We start from the raw sequence: 14,688 nt of genomic DNA, 5'->3' as shown, positions 1-14,688 counted from the left end.
ATTCTTGAAAATGTTATGGCAAAAACTTGAAAACTGTCATTTATTCCTGTGATGGCAAAGCTGAATTTTCAGCAGCCATTGCTCCAGTCTTCAGTGTCACATAATCAGAAATCAGTCTTTTCCCCCCAGGATTCTTTGATGAATAAAGTTAAAAAGAACAGAATTTATTTGAAATAGAAATCTTGTTAACACTTTAGTTTATGGTTCAATTATACAGCCTCAGCCTCACTAGATGCTTAGAATACACATTACTATTGGTTGTTTATTTGTTTATAAAGCACATATTAATGTCTTGTTCTGCATGACCATATTCTACATCCCATACATCCTATCAAATACCTAAACTTAACAACTACCTTACTAACTATTAATAAGCAGTAATTAGGAGTTAATTGAGGCAGAAGTCATAGTTAAAAGTGAGAATAGGAGCCTAATCTAAAGTGTGACCAAAATCTTTTGTAACATTATAAATGTCCCTTTTGATCAATTTCATGCATCCTCGCTATAAATATTCATTTCTTTAAAAGTTTTTTGTACACTGGGGTGAAACGAAGTGAAACCTCCTCTACTGCTTTAGAGCATATGTCACAATTTACCCTTACAGAGAATGATTGCATTACAATATTCAGACAATTAAAATATAATGTAGGACATATAAGCATCAGATGCTCACAGGTGTTTAACAGGCCTGGCTTGCAGCCGTTTGTAATTTAAAGGGTCACAGCATGTTTCCATTTCTGTATAAATCAAATTAACCTAACATCTATTTATAGCCGCCTCCCTTTATGAACATGCTGGTGGGTCCAAGAACCTCGTTGGTAGAAAGAGAAAAGGTCAAAAGAACATGAAATCTCCTCAACATCGCAATTATAATTCCAGCAATGAAATTAAATTTGATGATGATTTTTTTGGCATGTCTCGTTTATTTCTAGTTGCACCTCTCCTTAGGAATTTTAAGTGAAGCATCAGAAATTAAGTCGATGCTGAAATTAAACATAATTGGGAACTCCATTTATGTCTCCTGAGCAATGAAAGACCAGCCTTTGAGGATAAAATGTTAAGAGGGAAAATGAGAAGTATGATTGTAGATGGCATGCAGATTAAGACAGAAACAAAGAAAGAATGAAAGATGCTAATGTTGACCTCAATCCTCAAAACTACTACTGATGCCAGAATGTGCTTTATCACTTCAAAGACTTGTGCAGAAGTGCTTTCTCCAGCAATTATCCCTCTCGCTCAACGTCTATCTTTTGGTGTCATCATTCTTATTCAAGCGCAGTCTTGAAATGCAATGGTTTTTGTGGATGAACAATTTTACTACTGATCAAAGTCTGCCAGAAACATCTGGGCCAACATAGCAAAGCTGCTTTAATGGAAAACTGCTTTTGAGGACATGAAACAATATTTTGACTTTTCACATCATACCGTTTTATTTGACTCTAAACTACTCTTTAGTTTGAACATTTTAAAATGGCATCAAATTGTTCGTCCTTCTTCCTTAACAGGAGATAATGGTTATTCCAACCAGTACAAGCTAGTAAGTATTAAGTAAGGGCACCTATTCATTCAAATATCGAAGCTCTTACACCTTCTGTGTTCACATATTATACTTAGGCTTGTTTAAAATTCTTAAGTTGTAGATAAACACTTGGCATAAGGAAGCTTTTCACTTTGCTTGAGAAAGTAGCACCTAATTCCGAACAAACAGACAGGCATGTGCTCCCAGGTTGTTCCAAATGCTGACCTTTGACCTCTCACTCTCTCTAACGCACAAGCAGACTGAGCCGTGTTGCCACACATGGGCTGTTCGAACTCCTCTGAAAGGCTAGTTTTCTTACAGCTCGTGTTTATTTTAACAAGTTCTGGAATTCAGTCTAATGAAGGTTTTTATTATCTATAATAAGGTGAACTGGAGCCAAAGCGAAATGAGTGGAGCGTTTAAGAGAAGGGACAACCAGCAGAAGATTGACAAGAGCTGCTGGCACCTCTGACTGTTGTTCTAACGTCTCAAAGTGATGGTAAGATGACAGTGTTCTCTCACAGTTTACTTTTTGCTTATCATAGAGTGCGATTGTGAATAGATTTTTGACAATTAACTTGATTCATCAACTGTTAGTCAAGTCAAATCACCTTTATTTATATAGCGCTTTTACAATACAGATTGTTTCAAAGCAGCTTAACAGTGATAACAGGAAAATAATGCAACAAAGTTTGGAAATTAGTGTCATAGTTCAGTGATGGTTCATTTTTGTTGTAAAAAAAGTAATTATACTGTATATATAGCCACTCTGTAGAAAACAGGGATGTCATCATCCAGCTCAGTTCAGTTCTTTATAATGGTGTCAATGCAGGAAGATCAATACTATTGTAGGATATTAACTGTTAACTGTCCATAATGTTTGCATGACACATTGTTTGGAAGTTCATATCCCCAATGGTGCTTTAAACATTAAGTCACAGAAATCAAATGCCAAATACCAAATACAGAGACATGTTTACAGTGTTACTTTTTTCTATAGAAAAGTCTGAAAATCTGGCTTTCGAAGTCTAAGGGAAAATAAACAGTTTTAGGATTTTGACAATTTTATAATAAAGGGTAAGACAAAATCTACTAGAAATATTTGAAATTCTATACACGTATGTTCACATATATCCAGGGTATATAGTATTAATGTAAAGTATATGTTTAGGTTTAGATTTTTTATATGCATAGTTAGATTAAGTATACGTATAGTTAGTATTTTTATATGTAAAGTTGGATTATATATATTATGTGTATAGTTAGATTACTTCTTTCAGTATGTTAGCTTTGTGTAGGTTTATACTTGTTTATATGTTTACTATGTTTACACTTTTACTTTTTATGTTTCTATTTATTTTATATTTAAATAAGTAGCACTGTTATACTGCGAGGCACGACATTTCGTCCCACTGTATATATACTGTATATATATATATATATATATATATATATATATATATATATATATATATATATATATTTATATATTTATATAATTTTAAAATTGAAAATAAAGTTAATATTTTTTTTTTACATCAGAGATGTTTAACTTTTCACTCAAATTAAGATTTTAACGAAATTTAATTGGAATGATAGTATACATTTGGATGGAAGGAAACAAATTTATTAGATTAAATAATTTTTTTTAGACAACCTTTAACAATCCCTACGTAATTTAATGTGACTTTGATTGATTCACATAATTTCCTATGTGTGTTTAAAAGGTCTGTTTATTTAGTGATCCGAATCTCGAAACAACATGTCCACCGTGTCATGCCAACATATGGGCGACAGGCGTACATCACATTAGAGCTTATAATGGGTAGCTGTCGCCAAGTCTGTATAGAAGCATTGACTCAAGGGTCTATTCTAGATGGATGAAATCTGGCCCACAGCATTTTTCATTCTTCAAAGAGACTGCAGCAACACCAGCTTTAGTCCTGTAGTCATGATCACCGGGGAGATGCTGCCACACTGATATCCATTATAGTTAAAGAGAGAGACGGTTAGCACATGGGAGAAACGGAAAGGGAGAGTGAGCCATAAAGTCTGATTTCAGCCACCTGTGCTCCTGTGCTCAGCTCATTCTTTGTGTGACACGCTGTGTGCTGATAATTTTGCTTATGCAAATGTTTTTTTGTTAAAAGGAAATTATTTTGCATGCTTCAGAGAAATGAGCTGAAGAATATAGAAAAAATTTAAATTAGAAAAAGGTGGATGAATTATGAAAGACTCTTGTCATATCCACCTTTCCCCCATTATGCCAAACCAGTGGCCTGGTAATTAAAGTCATGCACTGATGGGATTGGTGCGTTCTGTGCCACCATGCTCCTTTGTCATTTTTGGCACATTTGAGACAGGAAGGGGTTGTGGAAGGAGACTGAAAAAATGAGCATAGGTCTATTGAAATAGAGGGCAGTAAATAATGTAGACCAACGCTGGTGAGTTTCTTGATACATGGGGATTGATCTACTCTTGGTTCAGGTAGAACTTTGTCTGTGATTTTGGATCTTTGGAATATTTGGATATTATAGAGGTATATTTGTTTTCTGGTTTGTTTTGTGTGTATTACATAGTGTCCGAACAAGGCCATACAACATGAACCAGTTATGAATGTTAAAATGTTTTCCATGTTTTTTGTCCAAACTGGCCCGACTGCAGTTACTAGGCTGCTTGTTTTCTATTTCTGCAGCGTTATTCTTGGCAGTCCCAGCCCTACTGAAATTCCATTGGTCTAAAATCTCTCTCCATTCTACATAAAACATAAAATATGTTCTGATATGTGATTTTTTTTGGCATGATGCAGAACTTTCGCTTTCTGTGTTAAAAGACAAGTATTGAATCTTGTCACATCACGCCTGACATGATTTGCTCCTGGATTAACATCCTTTGTTGTTCCTATAGTCTTAATAATAACCTAAGCTTAAAATCTGAAATATATATATATATATATATATATTTTTTTTTTTTTTTTTTTTAACACCTTCAACCCTAATTGATTATTGATAACTGACTTTTATTCTATAGGTTGAACATGTACTGCAAAGTTAAATCATGTTATTTCAAGCTAGTGTCATCATAAAAGTTACAGTTAAGTTACAGTTAAACATGTTGGTCATAACAAGAGATGTTAGCTTGAAAGGTCTATTTAATATGCCTGCAAACTATCAGTGTAAGACACTACCTCTTTAATGTATCACAGCTGCTGGGAATCACTCCTCACACACGACAGACAGTGACCTTGGTGTCTCATTAGTACGTTCGTTCAGTGTTCTTGTTCAGTGTGTGTGATGATTAACAGTCCTGCTGGGGCCCTCCTATCCATTGTGTCCAGCAGCCAAACTGCATGAAGGATCTCAAAAACACCAGGGACAGTGAGATAAACCATCCCAATGTGACACTAACACACGGTCCATTCAATAAGTAATTTACCCAAAATAAAAATTCTGCAATTATTTACTACTATTTGGACTATATAGAGCACAAGTCCTTTGAGCAACTTTCATAATACTTTTATGGTGCTTTTTTTTTTTTTGGAACTTGGCAACCTTAGTCCTTTTTCACTTTCATCATATTGAAAAGAGTGGCAAGGATGTTATCTAAACATCTCTCCTTTTGTGTTCCACAGAATAAATGTCATGCAGGTTTGGAACGACATGAGGGTGAGTAAATGTTAACAGAATTTTCATTTTTGGTGAACTGTATCTTTAATTAATCACCCAAACCCGTGTCCACGGGGCAAATTGGCTTGTGAAGACCTTAGGCTACGTTCACACTGCGCGCCTTAGTGCTCAATTCTGATTTATTGCTCAGATTCTGTTTTTTTGTATAGGTGTTCACATTGTTGTTTTAATGTGGCCAATATCAGATTCCATTGTGAACAGATCATGGTCCTGAACTGACCCGCATGCACAAAAGAAAGATTAAAAGACGTCATGCAGCACCCTGTCATATGGAAGTAAACACGGATGACATTAAAGTAAGGGGTTACAGTAAGCGGTTTTTATAGTGTGATCTGCTGTTGAAGCCAGGAAATTTATGCGTAGGCAATATAAAAAACAAAACAAAGATGAGGATGCGAAAGAAGAGAGCAGAGATTTTATGATACTAGCCCTTATTTTTTGCTTGTATGTGCTGTCACTGTAATGCTTCTGAGCTCTTGACACATCACTGTCCTTCACTGACTACCTTTCTTGATAACTTTGGATAAGTAAAATCTTTGAAGTGACTCCCATGAGCGCAGAATTGTGACGAATGTTGCTGTAGAGTGACGTAAAAGTCGTATGAATTCCGATAGACTGTTCAGACTGAGGTCGCATTGCAAAACATCTGACCTGTATCGAATTTAGGACCACATACGGAAGTGGCCCAAGTCAGAAATGAAAAGATCTGGTAATGGGAAAGATTCTGGTAATGGGAAATTTGTCTTAGAATAGAGTTAATTTGTTTTAAAAAAAAATATTTTAATATAGTTGGATAAAGTAGAATGCATAATTTTACTTTTGGCCCACAGTTCTCAATAAAGTGTGATTTTTGGCCCTTAGTAAAAAAAATGGGCACCTCTGCTCTATAGCATTGGTGGGATGTTTTATTTTTAATTTTTTTCATAGATGTCAAGTTAGTGGCTTTGGAAAGACGATATTATTTACCACATGACTTGTCCTGTTTAATCTGGCACACAGACTTGAAACATCTGCTTGTTTTTTGATATGGAAATTCTTAAGCAAAAAAAGGCTGCACAACGTCTACACAATCGAGTTGAGTTTTAATCCCGAATCAATGCCTGTCCGTGGAATATATACAGTTACGGAGATGAAAACAAATGTCGCCGTCAGCCAGACTAAGATAAGAATTTGTTTCTTGTCTGTTTTTATTGATAGGAAATTTGAAAATCGCCTTACATTTTTAAAACAGCAATAAATGTCATAGAGGTTTGGAGTTGTGTTTGATTGTTTTTCAATGTGCTTTCATGACTAGCAGCATACTTTTTTCTGCCTATATATCTGTATTGTACTTTTTCGGTTTTCATTCATTTATTACTATGTCTGTCATTCTGTGCGTGCGTCCTAGGCTCAACAACAGGTCATTTCCCAGGACGAGGCACAGAAGGAAGCCACTTTGCTATAACATAAACAGGATTATTTTAAATCAAATTTCACAGCATTCTGTAGCAGAGCTGCAAGAAAGCGTGCTCAGTGCTTTGAAAGGGAGGGAGAGCGAAAGAGATATTGAAAGAATAAGAGGGAGAAATGTACTTTTATCTCTGCACAGGAATAAAGATGCGGTCCACTTTGCAAATTGACTTCGAAGGCCAGAGTTCTGCAGTATTTCTGCACCCCTCACTTTGAGGAATATACAGCTGAAGTCTGATTCTGCAAGGATGCTTTATGATTTATGACGTGGAGGGATGTGTTCCCATCTGGGACTCCAGCCACTGCCGGACAGGAGATTTACTGGTGCAATGACACCACTGATTACTTTCGGACACTGAGGAGAAATGGACACAGTTTGTTTTTCACCCCTTTCCAACTTTAAGACCTGGGCTGAGCATGGTTGAGTCCCTGGGCCTAGATTTGGGTCTTTGTCCCGTAGCAGAGGCAGGGTTCGCTAATGGACTAACACAGGCTAACTTGGACGAGCTCAAGTCGATAAATAACATACGCAGACTGATGGGAAACCCATACTGTATCTCCGTCAACGAGAAATGCAGAGACATTGTCATGACCCCAGAAACCACACTTGCGCTAGGAGCCGCTTGACTCCATCCCTCTCGTTTTGACAAATTTGTGAGTCTTCCTGTGCGTTCCGAGGAGGCCAAACCGTGGACATCGAAAGTTCAGCCAAACCCAATACAGTCTGAAAGCAAATGCTAGGGTTCAACTGACCTCACACTGGACTAAATGGCTTGATAGCTTTGTATTATATGACTTCTGACAAATGAAATGCCTTCTTTTTCATTTACCAACAACAATAACCTCAAATCCATTAAGCAAGAAAAATGCAAAATGAAAGACAATGCTGCCTAACACTCTAACTCAGTCAATAAATCAGGCAGAAACAATAAGCGGAAACCATAAATACAGACTGGATTGAAGTCATTTTTCTTCACATGGAAATTCTCAAGACATTTTCAATTTCATGCACAGCACAGAAACCATACTAAAGACATTTGTATAATATAAGCAGGGAGAAACTCTTTTGATGATTGCGACAGGTCTGCGTTCCACCCAGCCGTACGCAAACAATGTGCCTGCCTGTCTGTCTGCCTGCCATGCATCCTCAAAGGGACATGAAGTGTCTCATATACATTTGACACAAAGAACGGGTTATGTGACATAAACCAGATGGACTCTTCAGTAGGACCCGACATTGTGGTTTCTCAAAGACCACAGGCGTACTTGATCGCTCCACCCAGGGCCTGCTCCCTGGCAACTGGCAGGCGACTCACTTTCATTCGTCTTCTCACAACTTTGGGTGAAAAGCTTTTGGGAAGGTTTGTAAGATTGATGATCCATGGCCAATTACTGCCTTAGACCCTCAGTCTCACAAAGAAAGCATGAGCTCGGACATAAACGCATAGGACAAAGACGCAGGGGCTGGGAATACCTGTGTCTCGACAATATGTAAGCGTTCTTATTAAACAGATCTGTCTGGACTGGAGAATCATCACTCTGACATAAAATCTAAACATTCTTCAAAACACACATACAAGGCTACTTCATATATGGTGATAGAAACCAGTTTGTGATGCCATATTCGCTGTAGCCTGTGCATGCGTGCGTTGATTAGTATTTTGATTTGATTTGAGAGTGAATAAGGGCTTACATTTCTGTCTTTACCAGTCAAGTCATATGGATTATTTTCATGCAACCTTTACAGTACTTTTAAAACGTTTGGGGTCAATAAGATTTTTTTCTCAAGAAATTAATAATTTTATTCAGAAAGGATGCATTAAATTGATCAGTAGTGACAGTAAAGCCATTTATAATGTTGCAAAAGATTTTGAATTTGTATTCATCAAAGACTCTTGAAATATTTGCATGGTTTCAACAAAAAATATTAAGCAGCACAACTTTTGAACTGTTGAATGATTTCTGAAAGATCATGCGACTCTCAATACTGGAGTATTGCTCCATTTATAATCACATCTTAAAAATGTTGGGCCTCGTTTTTGGGTGAATTATCCCTTTAACACTCCTTCATTTTATCTATAGATGAGACTTCAAGAGTATCTCTTAAAATAATCGTATTCCACAGCCTAATCCAGGGATTTCTGGATGGTGCCATCCTGAGTGAAGAAATAAGAGGGGCCAGTGCATCTGACGCCCCGTGGTTGACGAGCACCAGGGCGCCAGGCAAAAGCTTGTTAGACAAACTCTGACAACACGACGCTGCCCTTGAAAATCAATTATAAACACAGGAGCTTCCCTGCATCTGTTTCTGCTCGCAGTTTTGTGGGGCTGTCTGTCTTGGATTTTGGTTGTATCCTCCCTCTCTTTGGGCAGCTTCCACTGTGGTTCAAACGACCATCCCTGAAGGATTACTGCGAGTTTTTAAACCCACAGGGACAGGGGGTGTAAATCATGAACGGGTGAGCTAGAGTGATGACAGGTCATGGCATCCACTGCTTATTGGGATGAGCAGTTTATGGGAGCAGTTGGGGTGTTTTTCACTGCATCTGCTTTGCCTGGCCTCCTGTTCCCAACAAGTAAACAATCATAAAAAATGACTTTGGCTGGTTAAAAGGGGGTGCAGACAAGTTTGCGCAGAGGACTTATGGGTTCCCACTCTTTAAGGTCCTCTAATGGCCCTTTAGGGCTCGGCTTACACAACCTGGGGCCCGTGGTTACTCTCAATTGTTTCAGCATGTCAACATTCCATTGCTCTAACCTATCAAGTTCTGTGCTGATATTTACAAAAAAGAGTGAGTTTGATTCAAAGCTTCACAATTTAAATTTTAAAGCAACTCAGAGATTTAATCCTGCATCAGTCTACCTAATATATTTCTACAGTAATTGTTCAGAAATTGATTAAAAAAGAATCTGCCATCTGTCTTCCAAACTATTTTTAGGTCTAACAAAACAAACAAAATAATATAAGTTGTGTTAATTCAGATATGGCACTTTAAGATGTAACATGGACAATCTGAAGTCAATGACATCAAATGTTTTCTTGTGCCTTGTCATGGAGGTCAAATCTGGTGTGACCAATCTTGACGTACTAGCCTATATTTGTGTCTATATGTGATAACTTTTGTATGTTTTATGATGGCTTTATTGTTATTAACTAAATCTTAAACTTATTAAAAACGTTTTTGTTAATCGAAATAAAGCTGAAATAAGATAAAGATATGAAATAAAAAAAATATAAATGTAGAAAACTGTGAAATAAAACAATACTGATTTATATATTAAAAAAATATATAAATTACAAAAGCACATAACAAAATGACTAAAATTTAAATTTAAATTTAAACGAAAACCAAAAACATACAATAAAGGTTAATTAAAAATATAAACTAAAATATAATGAAATATATATGAGATATATATGAAATTACAAAAGCACATAACAAAATGACTAAAATTTAAATTAAAATATAAATGAAAACTAAAAATATGAAGAAATACATGCTAATTCAAAATATTAATAAGTATGTAACTATAATATATAAAATACTGCAATACTAAAATAACACTGCATTATGATGGATTCATGTCCACATGTATTTCAATTGTATGGGAAGAACTGAACAAAATGTCTCAACAAAATGTCTCACAAAAGCATGTGTTGAGTTTGAAACAAAATAATTAAAAAGTTAAAAATTATATAAAATAGTTTTTTTTTGTACAGGGACAATACAACTATTTGTCTACAAACCTTATGTTGTACATACAGAATAATCTCAGGTTCCTATAAAGCTTTTTTTTTAATGTTTTTTTAGTAATTGTTACTGCTTTTAATTTCCAAGTTATGTTGTGAAATAGATAGAAATAGCCATATTCATCAGTTCCAAAATGAACACGTCATTTTTTAGCAGTGTTTTACATCATATTGTATATCTATTCCATCAATGCATGAACCCGACTGAAACCTGTCCATACATTTCAGTCACAGTCCCTTTGTTCATCTCATCTGTCTTCTTTTCTTTATCTTTGCCTTAAAAGAAAACATTCTACCTCAAGATGCTACATTCTGCCATGATAAAAGACCACCACGGTGGATGAGATCTCTGTTTGTGTGTCCTGAAAAGCGCCGTTTGTTAAGCAGATCCATCCAATCAGGCTGCATTGTTCTGAAGCCCTTCAGGCCATCTGCTCTCAGGTTGGTCAATGCTGAAAACCTTGTGGTGAGCAGGATGTGCAGGCATGTCTAGCTTTATGACCTCTCCATATCTTAGTCTTTACCCCGTGGAGCATCTAATCTAATTATCACACACCTCTATATGACAATAGTCATTGTATAGGTGTCTATTCTGAAGGCTGAAGGAAGCACTTAGAAGAAGTCTAAAAGAACAAAGGGTGAAAGCATACTTGATTAGCATCCTTGGTTACAAATGGCACTTGAGGACACAGTGAGAATCATTACCACATGTTTACCATACTTGTGCTGTGTCCTTGTGAAGCCAATTCACAGTCAGCTATGGTTTAACGCATAAGCGAATAACACATTGACATAAATTCCAGTCTCTTTTTATAAATGATGAATATTTCTTGCTGATAATATGCAAGTGTCCAATCAGATTTGTCACTATGGACATCTATTATAATAAACAAACAATTTCCTGATCTTATTTTCTCATCCTCATTTTTCCATTCAATGCATTGTCAACAAGCACACAAATTATGTTATTCTTGGGGAATCAGATTACATGAATTGCTGCAAATCGTGGAGGTTAATAATAATGAACACTGCAGAATTACTTTTTTGTATTATATATATATATATATATATATATATATATATATATATATATATATATATATATATATATATATATATATATATATATATATTGAGGCTGTTAAAACAAAACTTTACATTAAAAAATAAAAATACAGTCGATAACTAATTATAAAATATCAACGTTTTTCTGATTGGCTGTGAAACTTTCTTTCATGACACTGGTTTGATTATTAGTTCAAGATATGCATGTACACACATATACAAGATCTAAATCACATATAAAATAGGCTGTACTATTGAATGCTCCAAGTTTTTACAGTCTTTTCATATACACAAAGCCTACCAACACAAAGCATGCATCTCAAATCAAACCAGTCTCAAAAAGTTCACAGGGTCAAAGCTGCAATCCCGTCTTTTGTTGCACAACTCCTGTCTGTGGGAGCTGAGCTCATGATCTGTGGCTGCTAGAAAATACCGCTAGGCATTGCTGACATTCATCAGAGCTGCATCTGGATAGGGGGTGAGATTAGATCATGTAATCTGGAGAGGATGGGAGGGCTGGCCAGGAAGCGGCCATAATGAATGAGATGAATCAAGGAAATGGCTTTGGATGCAGTGTTTCAACCATCAGGCCTTTAATACAGGAGGAAGATATCCAAGATAATCAAGGGACGTCTGAGTGTATTTACTAATAAAATGGAAATTGATCTTCTTAGTCGATCTTTAACAGACATTATGAACAGTATCGCTGTTGCTTCTAGTTAGGATGCTGAAACAACTCAGATATTGTATTGGTATTGGGAAATTATGAATCAAACATGAGACATACAATAAGATAGAAGCCCATTGCAGTTCTGGCACGAGTGTAATCACAAACATAAATAATCGAGCAGGCGGAGAGGCTATACGGAGGACAGAAAGGAAGAAAGACACCGGCCCTGACTTAGAGGATCATTTATACTAGAGGTAAACAATCCCCATTCGTGCCACAGATTTATTGATGAATTTGATTTAAATGATATACATTTTATTCATATCAGGTGGCAGAGATTTCATATTTGGGCCCTGCAGTGTGCAATAAAAACGAGACCTGATCTCATAACAAGAATATTTTCCAGCCTAAATTTATTTTTTAAAGTTATTTTAAAGGAATATTGTTCAGGCTATATATACTGCAGTTTTTATCTTTCCCTCGTTATTGCACAAAAAATAATAATAGGATAAGTACATTTATAATAATACAGGGCAGAATAATTCCCACACTGTTGTGATTTACGCAGCTAAAACTAAATTTATGCATTCATTTATGTGTTTAACTTCATTGGGTTTATTTTCATTATTAATAACCGTTCAGATAGTTTTGTAGGATCGTCAAAAGGCTGTAACAGTAGCCACAATGTACACTGCTCCGTGTGCGTGCGCGTGCTTTTCTCCAGCAGGACAGGACACACGTCAGAGGAAATGCTTTGCTTCCGTAACGAAGTCAAGATGGCGCGCTGCATCATGTGAAGGGGACTCAGTGGTAGCCGGTCGTTCGCCTGAAGAACATGTACAAAACACCATGTAGTAGACTGACGGGAGTCTGGAAATGCCTTCCATGTGGTATTAATAACTATGCTATATATTAAGGAATCATATGTGATCTTTCGTTTATTCCGGGGGACTTTTTATAAGAATGATAGCCGGATAGCCTAGCAACTGAAGCGCTACGGCAGCAGCATGACCTTAAACTATCAACACAGTTTACATGATATGAAACCGTTTTTTAAGGAATTCCGTTAATTACATGGACTGACATTGATGTGGAAGTGCTTTTCTTCTCTTTGTAGTATATTATGATTGCGGCAAATCATAATTTGACTTACATTGCCCATTATGTGAGATATTTTAATGTTCATACATACACACTAGTGTGTGTCTGTATGTATATATATATACATATATATACATATATATATATATATATATATATATATATATATATATATATATATATATATATATATAGTTATATTTGTGGGTGTTTGTGTGTGTGTTAGTATTTATATGTATATTGTCCATTAATTGTTTATATGAAGACCTGCTGTATTGGGTCCCGAGCGCTGCAGATTTGATGTGATGATGCCATTTGTTGTTTGTCATGACGTCACTGGAAGGCTGTCAGATACATGACCACTGGATTGATCAAGAAAAAGCATATCTTATTTTTAATATTTTAGTTTTAAAAATCTCTTAACTTTATTATGTTTTATTTGTATAAAGGTAAAAATGTATTTAGAGCTTACAACATTATTCATATACATTAGTATAGGCATTAATTCAAATAACGATTAATGTTAAATTGTATCTTCTCTTGTTGAAGGTTTGGTAGGTGTCAATGTGCAGAAGAAGCTCATTTCAAATGCATCTAGGAGTCACATGAGTGCCAGGAGTTTGATTCAGCTCTGCAGGAAGAATCAAGCAGAATGGTTCACATTCCAGCATCTCTGCTTTCTGAAGAGACAGGTAGGCTATGAAGTGCTGCCTTTATGTACGCATAATCATAAATACCCTGATGAAGACAATTCTGATCAAATATTATATATTTATTCATGGTCGACCAATATTGTTTTTTTGATGGCCGATGCCGATATCTTAGAGAGCAGGGTGGCCGATGGCCGATATATATATATATATATATATATATATATATATATATATATATATATATATATATATATATATATTTTTTGTATTTTAATCAATATGAAATAAATTAGAAAACAAATCTGTAAGATAAACATGCTTATACTTTAGATGGCAACTTCTTCAATCTGCAATCCTATAACACTATTTTTCAAAAATAAAGTAGTTGTTTAAAAATATATGAATATGTGAATGAAAAGCAAGTAAACACTGTAACAGGTCACTCAGTAATCTGGTAATTTCTGAGCACTGGTAATCATATTTTTTCAAATAAAGACAAGGTAATAACGCTAATTTTACATACAGGACACATTGAAGACGATATGAATATGACACAGTGGGCAACTGGATATAGCACAGCATATTTTAAAATGAGAGATTTTAAGTTTTTCGATTGCATCTCCTGTGAAGCTGATCTTCTGTTCGCATTCACTCACTGCGCACAGATCGACCGTCACTCGCAGTAACACGTTTATGCTTCAAATGCACACTTCACAAGATATCACAGCTGGATTCGATTAAATCTGCAAGGTTTGTGAAATTAAATGTTTATTAGATATTCAGATATGTTTGAA

At 35.6% G+C, this 14,688-nt stretch overlaps 1 protein-coding gene across 1 annotated transcript in view; it reads left to right on the top strand.

Annotated features, from left to right (window-relative positions):
* The first annotated feature begins 12,865 nt into the window (after window positions 1–12,865).
* The window catches only part of cox10 (cytochrome c oxidase assembly factor heme A:farnesyltransferase COX10), a 46,055-nt gene continuing 44,232 nt past the window's right edge, over window positions 12,866–14,688 (top strand). The window contains exons 1-2 of the mRNA XM_077200343.1: window positions 12,866–13,030; window positions 13,791–13,933. Coding sequence (XP_077056458.1) covers window positions 12,976–13,030; window positions 13,791–13,933 — 198 coding nt within the window. The 5' untranslated portion in view covers window positions 12,866–12,975. The remainder of the gene's footprint in view (window positions 13,031–13,790; window positions 13,934–14,688) is intronic.

The sequence above is a fragment of the Siphateles boraxobius genome, unplaced genomic scaffold (assembly GCF_051911475.1).
Source record: "Siphateles boraxobius isolate OS27281-9 unplaced genomic scaffold, OSU_SipBor_1 46, whole genome shotgun sequence".
Taxonomy (NCBI): Eukaryota; Metazoa; Chordata; class Actinopteri; order Cypriniformes; family Leuciscidae; genus Siphateles; species Siphateles boraxobius.
Note: the sequence above shows the minus strand (reverse complement) of the source record. Positions and strands in the feature narration are given on the sequence as shown.